The sequence below is a fragment of the Berghia stephanieae genome, chromosome 10 (assembly GCF_034508935.2).
Source record: "Berghia stephanieae isolate SIO BIC M18660-M18661 chromosome 10, UCSD_Bste_1.3, whole genome shotgun sequence".
Taxonomy (NCBI): domain Eukaryota; kingdom Metazoa; phylum Mollusca; class Gastropoda; order Nudibranchia; family Aeolidiidae; genus Berghia; species Berghia stephanieae.
Window position 1 is genome coordinate 34888493 of NC_088369.1, and position 15059 is coordinate 34903551.

At 36.3% G+C, this 15059-nt stretch overlaps 1 protein-coding gene across 1 annotated transcript in view; it reads right to left on the reverse strand.

The window, feature by feature from the left end:
- The window catches only part of LOC144981036 (nondiscriminating glutamyl-tRNA synthetase EARS2, mitochondrial-like), a 19475-nt gene extending 8112 nt beyond the window's left edge, over positions 1 to 11363 (reverse strand). Inside the window, exons 1-10 of the mRNA XM_078929119.1 lie at positions 11105 to 11363; positions 8881 to 8953; positions 8023 to 8060; positions 7125 to 7343; positions 6290 to 6370; positions 2250 to 2342; positions 1590 to 1684; positions 1192 to 1246; positions 518 to 622; positions 86 to 252 (exon numbers count right to left, since the gene is read on the reverse strand). Of these exons, the coding sequence (XP_078785245.1) occupies positions 86 to 252; positions 518 to 622; positions 1192 to 1246; positions 1590 to 1684; positions 2250 to 2342; positions 6290 to 6370; positions 7125 to 7343; positions 8023 to 8060; positions 8881 to 8953; positions 11105 to 11353 (1175 nt within the window). The 5' untranslated portion in view covers positions 11354 to 11363. The remainder of the gene's footprint in view (positions 1 to 85; positions 253 to 517; positions 623 to 1191; positions 1247 to 1589; positions 1685 to 2249; positions 2343 to 6289; positions 6371 to 7124; positions 7344 to 8022; positions 8061 to 8880; positions 8954 to 11104) is intronic.
- Positions 11364 to 15059: the final 3696 nt, after the last annotated feature.

Below are 15059 nucleotides of genomic sequence, written 5' to 3' on the forward strand. Positions count from 1 at the left end.
ATTTCAGTTTAATCTATATAATGGTTGGTAAGGAGAGAGTCAAAAAATTGACTAACACAGAGATTTTCTGTCTATAATTTATTACCTATCTTTATATGCTTCATATACGTGATCTCGTAACCTGCCGGTTAACGCTTTGATTTCCAATGGGTCACCTGAGTATGCCTTCTTTTGTAGATTGTGTATGGCTGATTCCTTCAGACGCAGTGGGTCCAGTCGGCCAGTTTGTTTACGTACAAGGGATAAGTCGAACTGGGGAAAGACGAAATTTTGAATGATACCACAAATTATAATTATTGCTATTGCTGATATTGTTGTTGTTATCTAAATTTAGATTCATTTCATTTTCATAATCACCAACACTGTATTCAATCAAATTAACATGATTAGAAACATTACCTATATTTTCTGAAATATGATTTAGGAACTTTTCAACTATCAGAAAATTGATTAACTATCTAAACAGTTCAAAGTTAATTAATGACATATGAACAACAAAAAAAAAAAAATCAAATACCGCTTCACACATGTCTTGCAGTGACATTCCTTGGGTTGATTCTGTGAATCCACCCCCTATAGAAGTCACATAGCTCAGAACTGATTCAGGAAAATGATCGAAATCCTGAGGAAAAGAACGGATATTTGAAGACATAAAATTTATATGAGAAAAATATAACAAACAAAAAATTGAACTATTTGAAAAAATCAAGACAAAATTTACTGCAATAGGGTAAAATTTGGGCACTTATGATAACAATTTTTTGACAGATTCAGAAACTCAAATAATAAAGTTAGTAAAATGATCGAAATCCTGAGGAAAAGAATGGATATTTGAAGACATAAAATTTATATGAGACAAAAATAACAAACAAAAAATTGAACTATTTGAAAAAATCAAGACAAAATTTACTGCAATAGGGTAAAATTTGGGCACTTTTGATTACGTATAACAATTTTTTGACAGATTCAGAAACTCAAATAATAAAGTTAGTAAAATTTCTTTTTAACCCCCCCCCCCCCCCCCCCCCCCCCCCCCAAAAAAAAAAAAAAAACCAAAAACAAACAAACAAAAACAAAACAGGTATCTAGAAAAAACATATTTTTGGTTAATCAAAATTTATCAATTTGACATTAAAAATCATAGAAACTGCAACACAACAATTAGTCAAATAGTCACTTTTCATTTTTTACCCTCATTTCCTGGACGTTGACATCTCCTTGTCTCTTGGATAACTTGGAACCATCTCTGTATACAAATAAAGAATATAAAAGGTTGATTGACCTAATGCTAGCCAACATTCATTGACCTTTGACGTTACCAGTACCGGCTCTAAACTTTTTCACAAGTCAAAGAGAAAAAAATGATGTGAATTTCACAACAAAGGAAAACACACAAAATCATTTTAACTAATTTAAATAAAAACACAATTTCTCGTCAGCACGATTAAATAAACACTTCAAAAACCTGAATACGAGTGTTTTCAAACTTATCTTGTCTTTTCAAAAGTTTTATTGAATTACATTTAATACCTATATACTTTTGTCATTCTGATGAAGATGATAAAGTATGAGATTTAAAAAGAACTTACGGATTAACGATTAGAGGCAAATGTCCAAAAGATGGGGGAGACCATCCAAATGCCTTGTACAGTAAAATGTGCTTGGGGGTCGAGGATATCCATTCCTGGAGGACATAAAATATAAGGTGGAAGGGGATGGAAGCAGGACACAGTGGAATTTGAAGTATTGAAAATAAACAAATTAAGAAATAAGATTTGATGGTAATGATGAAATGACATAATGCTAGAGAAGGGACAAAAATATTGTTTTTGGACAGCCTATTTTGGTGATCTCACTAAATTATATCAGACTCTAAACTGTCCAAAGTTACACATAGTTTTGTCAGTTGGTATGCTATATCTGACTGGCAGATGTTGTGAGTATTTTACCTTAATGCATGGCATCAATAACATTTTATCTTGGTAGTACCTTAAGATGATATTAAAAACAAGATGATGATGATGATACACACTTCTTCAGATTACGATAATGATGATGATGATGATGACGATAATGATTATAATTATAATGGTCATCACAATAAAGGGGTTTATACACAGAGCACAAAAGCTAAACAGTTGGACAATACAACCGCAATTAAATAATAAAAGTCTATAAAGTTTTGCTAATTACAAACATGATTAGTCATTATATTCAAATTCAATAGAAAATTTCAGCAAAAGCCTTACTGATCCTCTGAGGACGTGAGTGATACCCATGTAATGGTCATCCACAACATTGGCAAAATGGTAAGTAGGGTACCCATCCGATTTCATCAATACCTGGATATACAAATATAACGTATACGTGATTCGGGGAGTACAATATGAATACATCGGCACTCTAAAATATAATATAAATAATCCATCAAAAACAAACAATCAACAGGAATCACCCATTTTGTCAACAACAACAACAACAACAAAAAAGGAAGAGAATTGATTGTCATATATAAGACCAATGTGTAAACGATGTAATTCAAAATTCAATGACAATTCCCCAATACATTTCTCAATAATTAAAAAATGAAAACAAATTGTGAATGACACTTTTAATTGGAGATCAAAGTTTCAGATGGAAACACCAAAATGGCATTGATCAAAGGAAATTGAGACTGGATATATATTATATATATATATATATATATATATATATATATATATATATATATATATATATATATATATATATATATATATATATATATATATATATATATATACATTGCATCAGAAGAAACCCAAAATAAGCGAAAATGAAACAATTTCAGAGTATATCATGATGTTAGACCATAAATAAAAGTAACCCGAGACCAAATATTCAATCTAAGAATGCTGACTAGATGATAGAAACACTGAACTATCTGAACTGTATTTATAAAATTGTCAACTTAGTTTATACAAAGAACAGATGGCAGCACAAACTCGAAAGTGGAAAAAGTGAGTGGTTTTTTAAAGGACAATTTGTCGGCAAGGGTGACAATGTACGGCTATGTGGTCTTGTGGTATGATACTTGCTTTAGGATCAGAAGGTCCTGGGTTCGAGCCTCGCTCGGTGCATAGTTAAGTCCTTGGAGAAGGCTCTTTACTCACATTCACCCACCGTACTCAGGTGTAAAATGAGTGCTTTGAGCACGTTTTGTGGATATTGCGCTATATAAAAGCTTAATTTAAAAATTTTTTTTTGAATACCATAATCATCAATATTATTATGTATACACAGAGGCAATCATGAAAGAAGTAAAGTAAAGAGTGCTTCTTGTAGAGAATAGGTCCCAAGCTAAAGTCAACCATTAAAAAATGAAGCTGTCATATTTTGGCCACATCAAAGACACAATTCAATTAAATAGCTTTGCACAGAAGGTGCCAGCGAGGTCAAGAGAAGCCAAAGTGGTCTCAAGACACAGAAGACTGGATGGAAAGAAAAAACCACAGTAGTAGTGCCGCGCTGAAGACCGGTCTAGACCGCGGTCCGACGGTCTTTTAGCTGTGAACCGAAGACCGGTCCCATAGGGGAAGATCGGCGGCGGTCCTCACTTCTTATCACCTTTCAACTAGTGCGGGGCGGTCCTTGCAAGGACCACGGTCCTACGGTCTCGCGCCATAGCCTACTACTTCCCCAGCGCAGGGTTGCCAGATTATTTTTCAACAAAATGCCAGGGGAAGACTCAAAAAATGCCAAAACACTCAAAAAGATGCCAAAGTCTGTTGACTCCCACCCCCACTAAGAAAACTACTCACTTTTGATAGACAATTTACTATCATATCCTGGTGGCTTGCGTGTTTTCTTTTCTTTTTCTTTTATTTTATTTTTTTTTGTGTTTTTTTTTTTTGAATTATACTAAATTTCCTGTTGGGGTAATTATTTACCTACTGACTACTAAGTGGAGTGCTAAACCACTACACCACGGTTGGATTTTAAGAATGAAAAAGAAATGTGAAGATGTTTGTTTTTACGCGTTTAGAAATAATTAAGAAAAGGTGTCATTTGAAGTATAATATACAAGAAAAGAAAATGCCAAATGAAAATGCCAAATGCCAAATGATTTTTCTAATGCCAAACGGTTTTCAAAAATGCCAGATTTTTGGAATCTGGCATTTAAAATGCCAAACTGGCAACCCTGCCCCAGCGATTCGTTGCTTCGGTTGCCTATCTTCCACCAATCACCACCCATCCCACTTAATTAATCGCACCCACCCCCCTTTGCCATACACTAAACGACACAGACGACCATACAGGCAGACGACCACCAACCTCCACTCCGCAAACCGCCCTTTCGTGTGTGAGATGGGGGGAACAGGAGGCGCACGTCTTGGACGATTCCATTATACGGGGTAAATTTCAAAATTTACTACACCATAATGATCGCAATGACAATGATCTATGGTGAAGGCATGACCCCTCTTCTCTAATGGGCTATTGTTTGAAATGTATGTGACTACTAAAGATGTGTGTGTTTGTGTGTGTGTGTGTGTGTGTGTGTCGAACCTAGCAAGTAGCAAATCCGATTTTTTGTTTTCTTTTGTCCATCTCTTGTCACCACTCCTTTCTATCGCAGTGTTGTCATTTAAAATAATACAATAATATTAAAATTTCGTTGGTGTTTTTACTAATCAAATAATATGAGTTTCATTAGTTTCTTCCTTCCAAAAAAACCCAGTTATAACGTCTGAATTTTAAAAAAGTCCAATAGAATATTTGGGGACCCCGATAGCTCAGTTGATAGAGCACTCTCTTTATACGCAAAGGGCCAGAGATCGATCCCGGGTGCAGTCGATTTTTTTCTGAATCCCTGTCTACTCAGCAATGAATGGGTAGCTGAGTTTGTTAGATCTGGCGAAAAGTCACCATCGACCCCTCTTATTACCTCATCCACCCCCTCTTATTATAACTTCATGTCTCTCTCTTACTCTTCAATGCTCGCTGCCGTCTAATGTGTGTGTGTGTGTGGGGGGGGGGGGGGGGGGGAGGGGTAGGAGTTGCGTGTGTGTATCAACGCCACGAACAACTCGATCAACGCCTTGGGCGATGCCATTATCTCCGTTAATGGGGATAAATTTCAAATTTTATTAAATTATCGAAGTAACAATGAAGTACGGTGAGCAAATAAAGAAGGCATCCCCCTCTTCTCTAATTAGGTTACAATTTGAAATGAGTGTGACTACTCCGTGTGTTTTACTCCTGTAGACCACGGTTTTCATCGTGTAGCGGTCTTTAACGGTTCAAGAATGAACGATCCCATGGTCTCAAAGGTCAAACCGGTTCGAATTTCCAACAGTCTCTCAGGAATGTTCAATGTCGAAAAGGACCGGTCCTAGGACCGGTCCTTGCAGTCTTCATTTCCCAAGGACCGTAGGACCGTGGTCCTTAAGCTTGCCAAGGACCGCCCCGCACTACACAGTAGCAGGATACACTGCAGAAAGTTTCATCAGGCCATTTGAGAGGCCACGTCAAACAAGGATTCGCCTCAAAGAAGAAAAAGAAGCAGAATAGCTTGAAAGCTATATATCAAAATCACTATGTAGCCATCTTATTCAACTATCAAACTACATATGGTTATTTCCAAATGAATAAAAATAAAAACATTCATATCTCAATTGCACATAGTACAATTTCAGCATGCTCAAAACATTGAACAATGCTTTATTTCCCCAACCAAGCTATTACATGGAAACACATTTTTGTTTCATAGATATTGTGTACTGTTGCTTTTACAGTTTTGGACAGCACAAAATAATAATGAAGTTGACACCAAAAATTTTTTTTTTTTAATTACCACTTCAATCAGAATTTGACACGAAATTGAAACAAAAATACCACATGAGTATCTTTTGAGTTGATATGAAACAATTGAATATAAATAATTTGTAAATTACTGTATAAGATAAAAAAACCATTGATAGCTGAATAGTCCTTTATTGAGTATATTTAGAGTAACAAGTGTGTATCTACTCTCAATGAAATGAGTTAAACATCCTTTTTTGTACATTCCTAAAATATCAGTCTCCAACTATAGTTAGCTTTTTATTAAATTGCGTTGAGTTGGAAAATGTGTTTAAAAAGCCTAGCTCTATGACAGGATATTGGGGTAAAAGTTTTAACATCATTATCAGCCATCCGGTCATTGACCAGACTAAACATCCATTATGTATCCTTGTTTCAAACTCACAATCTTAAAATTAATCAAAACTGCAGGAAAAATGTACCTAAGATTTTATTGTTATCTTACCGGATCACCTTCTATGTTGTAAATGTCATGTGACACTTGTCCTTTGATTAAATCAGTCCATGGTTCAGTTGTTGGCTCCAACTGTTTTGTAAAAAAAAGGAAAGCGATTGTTTATGATAACTGTTTTATTATATATAATGTCCTATAATTCTTGAAAATACTGAATTAAGATGGCAATCAATCAATCATCTTGTATAAAGTAAAAAAAAGAGGTAGTCCTTCAGAGCCATTCGGCCCATGGAGCCGGAGTTTATTCCGGTTTCTATAGCGTGAAACAGACAATAAAAATTGCTTGCTATCCTTTGGATAGGACGCTAGTCTATAGCAAAGTACTTTCCATCAAATCTAACAGACTCAGCTACCCATTCACTGCTGGATGGTCAGGGGGGTCAGAAAATATCTTTAACTGCACTTGGGATAGATCCTGGTCTCTTTGCATGTGAAGCGAGTATTCTACCAACTGAGTTATTGGGACCCCCTCATCTTGTATAAATAGTGTATAAATACAGTCCAACATGTATTCGAATATGCGTTCAATGAAATCTCATTTTCCACACACGGAGTCCAAAATTTCAAGCTATTTCCTTCATTTTATTAGTAATTAATAATCTTATCGACAAATTCTTTCACACAACTAATTTCAACCATTTTTTCTTCTTCATGAGAATTACATTCCCAAACAAAGCAAGCACTTAGCCATTGTCTATTGTTATTAAATTATACAGATTATACCTACATGAAAATTGAATCATTGACCCTATAAACTGTTCTATTTATGGTGAGAACTAAATATGGCCCATTACTATTCAGCTCTCCAAGCTCAAAACAGACATACCTTCAACCTTATCACAAATGGCGTATTTTTGTCCAAGAATTCCTGGATCTGATCACCTGACAAATGCCTACATCTATTATCATATTTGGATGGCTCTCCTTTCTGTGCAGCCTCCTTGCGCATCAGCTCCAGGCGTCGTGAAGTGCAAAAACATGGATAAGCCCATCCATTATCCAGAAGGGTTTTTATGTTGTCATTGTACACTTGCAGTCTTTCTGACTAATCATGAAAAAGAAAATCACAAATATTACCTATTGAGTAGATATAAATTTTTAACAGAAAATAAATGTCAAATCTAAGTCTAGAAAAAAATTGCAAAATAATAAAAGAGGATAAATCACATAGCAAAAAAATAAAACAAAACAAAACAAAACTGTTGTGGCAACTGACTGTCTAGTCCAATTGACATCATTAAAAGAAAAAAAAATTGAAATCAAATATTTAAAAGTCATGTTCATCCATATTCGTCTTGGAAAAGTTGCATTGATCAATAAATAAAAGCTATTTTTTCTTTACAGTAGCTGAAATGGTTGTGAAAACCTGGGGGATAGTTAAATTTAGGGGCTAGTTTAAAAAAAAAAGAAAAAAAAGGTGGGGGGGGGGGGGGGGCAGCGTGGCTCAGCAGTAAGGTCTTTGCTTCGTACCCGAAAGGTATCAAGTTTGATCATCTCATCCTTGCTCAATTTGCAGCACTGCACTGCGGCTAACACCTGGGTTATTCCAGGATTCCCTTGGAATAGACCTTAAATACAAATTTCCCCTATTGGATCATTTATGAAATCCATCTTATAAGAGGAGTAGGTTCAACATAATTCTTATCTTCATAATATTTCTATTCAGTGGTAGTAATGAATAGTAAATGATACATAGCATAGGAAAATAATCATATTAAGCAAACCTGAACATAGGGACCAAAATCACCTCCTTGACTTGGGCCTACAATAGAAAAGTATATATCAATAATGAGCTTTAAAAAAAAAATGTTAAAAGAGCTTTTAAATAGTGCAATATCCACTAAATGTGCTCAAAGTGCTTTGCAAGGGGTCCCTGGCCAACAGCAACATTTAACATGTAGGATGGGACATGATGCCTGTTAGGTGAAATTAGAATTTTTTTCAGACAGAGACAACGTTGTTAATGGACAGGTACTCATTTTACACCTGAGTACAGTGGGAGAATGTAAATAAAGAGCCTTCTCCGACTCAACCATGTTCAAACCCAGGACCTTCCGAACCGAAAGCAAATGTCATACCACTTAGACCACGTAGCTGCAATAGTACCAGCTGGGATCTGAAATGGCTGTCTATTAAAAGTAGGTAAAATTCCTAATCTGACTGAATCGGGTTTAAACCAAACTTCTTGTTGAGGAGTGGGTAGCCATGAATCAATCAATTGAACTTTTTTTTGGCAGAATGAATGATAGGGATTCAAAGTATGCATTGCATTGCTCATCAGTTTCATAATATAAGTTTGGAGCATTAATACTATTTTTAATATTTATCTAAGATCATTAAGCTGACCTCCATGGTAGACATGCTATCAACCACGATCTTCAAAGAATATATAATGTGCATAGTTCTTATGTTAATTTCCCCCCCCCCCCCCCCAAAAAAAAAAGGACGGAGGAAAAAATACCAAAAACAAAAAAATACCCCAAAAATTTCCCTCCAAAAAAAAAAAAAAAGAATACATACAAACAAAATTAAAATAAACCCAATATTATGTTATCACAAATAAAAATTTTAGGACAGCTTGCCTTCATCTGGAATGATTCCAGCCCAGTCAAGAATTTCTTGAAGATGGTCAGCTGTTCCTGGAACGATTCGAGTCTGAGTCCAATATAAAAACAAACAAACAAAATGATTGTACAGTGGATATAGATAGATAGATAGATAGATAGATAGATAGATAGATAGATAGATAGATAGATAGATAGATAGATAGATAGATAGATGAAAAGGAAAAAGAAAAAAAAAGTCCTAAAAATCGGGTCACAGTCAAAGCCACTCACTAAGACTAAGTCATTGTTGCCAAACGTGTCAATGTCAAATGATTGACATAGGGAGTTTAATAGAAATTCTAAATGTACCTCACACACTTGAAACAAATGTCATATGAAAGAGCTGGCAACACAGATTACAAAACAGTTTGAATTTTGTTTCTATCTAGAAATGTAGTTACGGCAGTTCAAAGTCTGAAATTTCAGACCGATTTTTACCCCAAAATTACCATTGCAAAGTTGTGACCAAAATCGCGTGATGTTAATAAAAAATGGTTAAAACAGTCAACATGGAGTTCTTATCATATATTGTCTACCAAAATGTTCGTCTTATCGAGGACAATGCATTTACATTAATAAAGAGGAAGATAAACATTTCAAATTAACACATTATTACATAATATGTCGCAAATGTTACATAATCAAAAACTCGGCTAGACGTAAGAAACAATTTGCTCTATCACTTTTGGATTTATCCCCAATATCTCACTGAAACAATTGCAAATAATTACCCTCTTTTAATTAATACTTAGAGAGAATAAAAAAGGGGTTGAGACTATTTAAATGAAAAGATATAAACAGTAAACATGTTGTGTAATGACATAATGAGTTTATTTTTACCTATGGCAATTTAATTGCATATAAATAAAATGGTAGATTGAAAAAGTTCAAATAAATTGAAACAGATTCCCTATTATAATAAGAAGGAAAGTTCTGGCTTTTAATACTTTAAAAAATTCTGCTCAACACTTTGGGTTTATTGCTATTACATGATTTGAACTGACAATTAATATAATTTTATCCCCCCTTCTCTCTCAATGTATGGGGGTGTCAAAACTAATAGAACTTCTTACCATAATAATTATTAAGGCTAAGGCCTTTAGAATATGGATACAAATGATAAACATATCTAAACATATGGGAAAGAAACTTGATGACTTGATGGCAAAGTAAAATAAAATTAAATTAAAGCAATTGGTATTTTTTAAATATCGATATTATTAATATCGGATTTCACAAAGAGAAGAAATATACAAACTATAAAAACAAAAACTATAAAATGCCTATAAATAAAGTTGGAAAGTATGTATTCAAAATAAAAACATAGTAAATAATAGTAATGAAAATATTATGGACTAAATTTAACATAATACATAACTAAATTTAAAATATCGATATGAATATCGATATCGCCCGGCAGCCATGATGAGAAGATAATGTAAACAAGGCATTTCGGCGCAGAGTTAAAAGGTGTCTGCGCATCGATATAGAGCCCTGAAATTTGGCATGAATAAAGTTTAGATGTTATTCTAAAAACAAGCGTTTAAATTTTAAAAACACACGCGGTAAATAAAAAAATAAATGCATTTGAAAATTGCCAAATTTTAACTTCATATAACTTCTGGAATTATTAATGGATTTTTCCTTAATTGGCACCATTTAAAAGGAAATTGAAAGACGAAAATAATGATACCAAAATATCTACGATATTCCTCTTTATAACGAAGTTATGCATCTTTAATTGAACCCCCCAAAACGCGAACGGCAATTTCCAGTCACAACTTTCCTATGGGCGAGTTGTGTCAAAATTTGACTGCCACTGCTGCTGCTCACTAAGACTAAACTGCCTAGATTGGAAAATACTGTTTCAAATTTATGCAGCGAAATAATATGAATTGAATTTGAGATGAGAAAGTTGGAAGTTCATGTGCAAATACCAAACAGCTACATCTAGGACTAGGATAGGCATTACTAGGAATCCTACGAATCACTGTCAGACTCTTGTCTTTGGGTCTTGTCCAGACTCTGGACCACAATTCTTTTCTCTTCTTTGCAGTGCATTCTCCCGAAGAAGATCAAAATCAAAGCTGGATTCGAACAATGATAACGATTTTCACGGCCCTCCGACGGTCATCAGAAATGTCACAGAGTTTCGTAGATATCGTTTAATTTTAATTTACAGTTCTTTTAATATTCATACCTGATCGGTATCCTCTATTCGGAGCAAAAAAGATCCGTTCCTTGACTTGGCAAACAAAAAGTTGTATAAAGCTGTTCGCAGACCTCCTAAATGGAGCCCACCTGTTGGACTAGGTGCAAATCGAACTCGTATTGAATTGAGCTGGTACGATGTACTGAACAATCTTTTTATTTCATTGTCATAACACAACCTAAACAATTTGCTTTTTATCAGCCGACTGCAACAGTAACTTCGTATGGAGGCTGCCATGTTGAATTGATAAAAATTAGGAAGGCAAATTTTTTCTCTAACAACTGCTGAACTGCAATGGATTGCTCATTATCAGATCAGAGGATAAAGGGGCGGGGCCTCACCCCTCGCGTTATTTCACTACTACTCTACTACTACTATCATCATCAACATCATCATCATCATCATCATCATCATCATCATCATCATCATCATCATCATCATCATGATGATGCTTTGCTTTACAGCGTTGGCGGTCATGGTTCTCCACTCCCCCCCCCCCTCTCTCTCTCTCTCTCTCTCTCTCTCTCTCTCTCTCTCTCTCTCTCTCTCTCTCTCTCTCAACTATACAATTACAAATATTCAAGAGATGTTCTATACCAATGTTTATATATTTTAACGGCATTTGAGGCACTCCGGAGAGACTGACATTTAAAGCGTTGATATTTTTTTAAATATGACATTTCGAGCACTAAGATTTCTAAAAATTTGTCAGCTCATCATAGCTTGTCGCTCCAACACCGAACCCACTCCACAGCATCTGGAGAGCAGAATCTTGGGTCATGGTCAGTGCAGCTGGGCCCGTCCTGGCATTCTCTACTAAGGATGTGCTCCATCGTCTGCTCTGGGCATCCACATGTACACAAGCTAGTCTCAGCCAGCCCCCCCCCCCTTCCCCCCCCCCCCCCACCTTTTCATGCTTCCAGCTATTCTCCCGAGTTTTGCCTGTGCTCTGTTCAGTGTTGCCCATTCATTCCTGGGGAGCTCAGTTCTGTAGAGCAGTTCTTCTCCCGGATCTTCAACAGCTTCATTTGCATGATTGTCCCACTCCCTCCATATGGAAAGTCTGTTTACAGCTGCATGATCAGGGCTGATGCTTTCTTTCGTCCATCATGAAGCTCTTTCTCGACTTCAGTCTACTTGTCATTGGATTGTGGTCATGTGCCTTTAGTCCATTTCTTGTTTATATTTTTGGGCTTTGGAAGCCGTGGCTCTTCGAATGTGGTGAGGTGCAATGCCATCCGGCCGATGGAGGACCGGAACTGCAGTCAGTTATAAGTAATGATCCGGCATGTGTTATGTAGCTCAGGGTCAATCTTTTGCCATGGCAGGATCTTGCCCAGACTGGTGAGACATATTCGGCTGATGAATAGTAGAGGGCTAGTGCGGTTGTCCTAACTTTTTTGGATCTTCTCCCCATGCAATATTTGCCAGTTTTCTTGGGAGGTTGTTTCTTGTGGCCACCTTTGCTTTTGTTTTTCTTTGTGTGCTGAGAGAAGGACAGTGTGCGGTCTAAGGTGGCACCAAGGTACACAAGGAATGTGTTGTTCTCCAATATGTTCCTATTCCAGGAGATTTTCAGTTTCCTGTTGGTTTTGGCAGTTTTTTTTTAAATGGAAGGCACACACTTGAGTTTTTCCTGGGTTGGCATTTAGTGAGATTGTCTTCAGGGCGTCTGTTAGTCTCTCCTCAATGGGCTTGAAATCAGAGGCGCCGGATACAAGACACAGATCATCAGCAAATAGAAAAGATCGGATGTTCTTGAATTCGGGTTGGTCGTTGGTATAAATGTTGAAAAGGATAGGTGCAAGTACCGATCCTTGAGGGAGTCCGTTCTTTTATGTCTCCATCTGGTTTTCTTCCCATCCATTTTCACATAAAAAAAGCAACGGTTTAACATAAAAGGGATTTTATTATTGCTGCTACTGTTGTGTTTCAAGTTACCCTTGCAACCTCTAGGAGCAATTTTTTGTAATTTACCATGTCATAGGCAGCTGTCAGATCCACGAACACAGCCCCTATAACTTGCTTGTTCTCGTAGTCATCTTCGATGTATTGTGTCAAGTTCAGGAATTGGTCACACCATGATCTTCCAGTGCGGAAACCATCTTGGTCAGGTGACAGATGTTCTTCTACTGTTTGGGAAATCATGGCTTGTATCATTCGCTCATATAATTTGTACAGTATGCAGAGGAGGGAAATTGGTCTTTAGCTCTTGCTGCTATTTGGGTCTTTTACATGTTTAAGTAGTGCTATCACTCTTTTTTGTTGCCAAAGTTTTGGTATTGTGCACGATTTAACACAGTTGTTGATAACAATTAGTAACCACGTTTTTGTTGAGGGAACGAAATGCTTTATCATTTCTGCGGTAATGCCATCTAGACCAGCCGGTTTACCGGGTGTGGGGTGTTTAAGGGCTGATTCAAATTCTTCGATGCAGAACAGGGTTGCAGCGGTGACACCAAACGATGTAGCAAACCAATTTATCAAAAATGGAAAACCAACACACACAGAAAAGGGCAAACTAAAGGAAATGAAAAGGGAAATAGAAAAGATCGCCCAAGGAAGTAAACAGGAAGTAGGCCCTTTCTGCATCGAAGAATTTGTCAGCTGTAAAATTAAGTTTTCTAAAAATGTGAGCAATCGCCTCAAAACGGTAGATATAGGGATGATTTAGTAGATGATAAAACGTAGAAATATATTGACAAATATAAAACTGTGGTTGCATGTAAAAAAATTATTGAGGGAAATACTGCAGATAAAATGTCTTAATGTGACATAAACTAAAAAGTTACACTTCTCGTCAATTTAACTGTAAAAATTACGTTTTGATATCTATTTAACTCCGAGAGAAAACCGTTTAGAGACGAGGGTCACAAATGTGATATCTTGAGCAGAACGATTTGTTATATAGGTGACAGTTACAGCAGTAAATTATTTTGTCTTTACTTTGATTGGTCTTGTGGTATACCCTTTGATTTCTGACCCATAGGTCCCTGGTTCAATCCGCTACTTGAGTGGCATGTTTTGTCCATATTAAGTTTTGCTGTTGGCTTAGGACCACTTGTAAAGCGCTTCAATCTGGGTATATTCCTGGATAATGCGCTAAATTTATTTTTTTATTTAACTCGCGCTTTTGAGCACCGAGATTTCTCAAATTTAAATGAGTCATCCATAGAACTGAGGTAACAAAACTTTGATAATAATTATAACAGTAGAGTTTCTATGACATTTGTACCACCATCGAAAATCGAGTAAAAATTTAGACTCGTTGTTCCATATGTCATAATAGAAATAAGGAAGTAAAACTGTTTAATCTGTTTGTTTTTGTTGTTGTTGTTTTTTTTTTGGTCCTTGGATATGACACTCGGGCTTGTAACCTGTAGGTCCCAGGTTCGAGTCCTGCTGTAGGTAGCGCAAAGTTGAGTCTTTGGAAAATGCTCTTTATTCATATGTTTCTCACCGTGATCAGAGGGAAATAATCACATAACCGGTAAAAGCGTTGTCTGTGTCGGTTAAAAAAAAAGGTAATTACATTATGCTTTCTACTTCTTCTTGTTCTTCTTGTTCTTCTTCTCCTCCTCCTTCTTCACCTCCTCCTCCTCCTACTTCTCCTCCTCCTCCTCCTCCTCCTCCTCCTCCTCCTACTTCTTCTTCGTTCATCCTCCTCCTGCTCCTCCTCGTTCTCCTCCTCTTCATCCTCCTCCTCCCACTCTCCCTCCTCTTCCGTATCTTCTTCTTCTTCTTCTTCTTCTTCTTCTTCTTCTTCTTCTTCTTCTTCTTCTTCTTCTTCTTCTTCTTCTTCTTCTTTTTTTTTTTCCTCCTCCTCTTCGTTCTTCTCCTTCTCCTCTTTCTTCTTCTGTTTAGTGATCGTTAACGTAAACCCCATTTATCTTTTATCCTTTAAAAGCGGGATTCTGTTGGCTCTAATCTCATATCATATCTT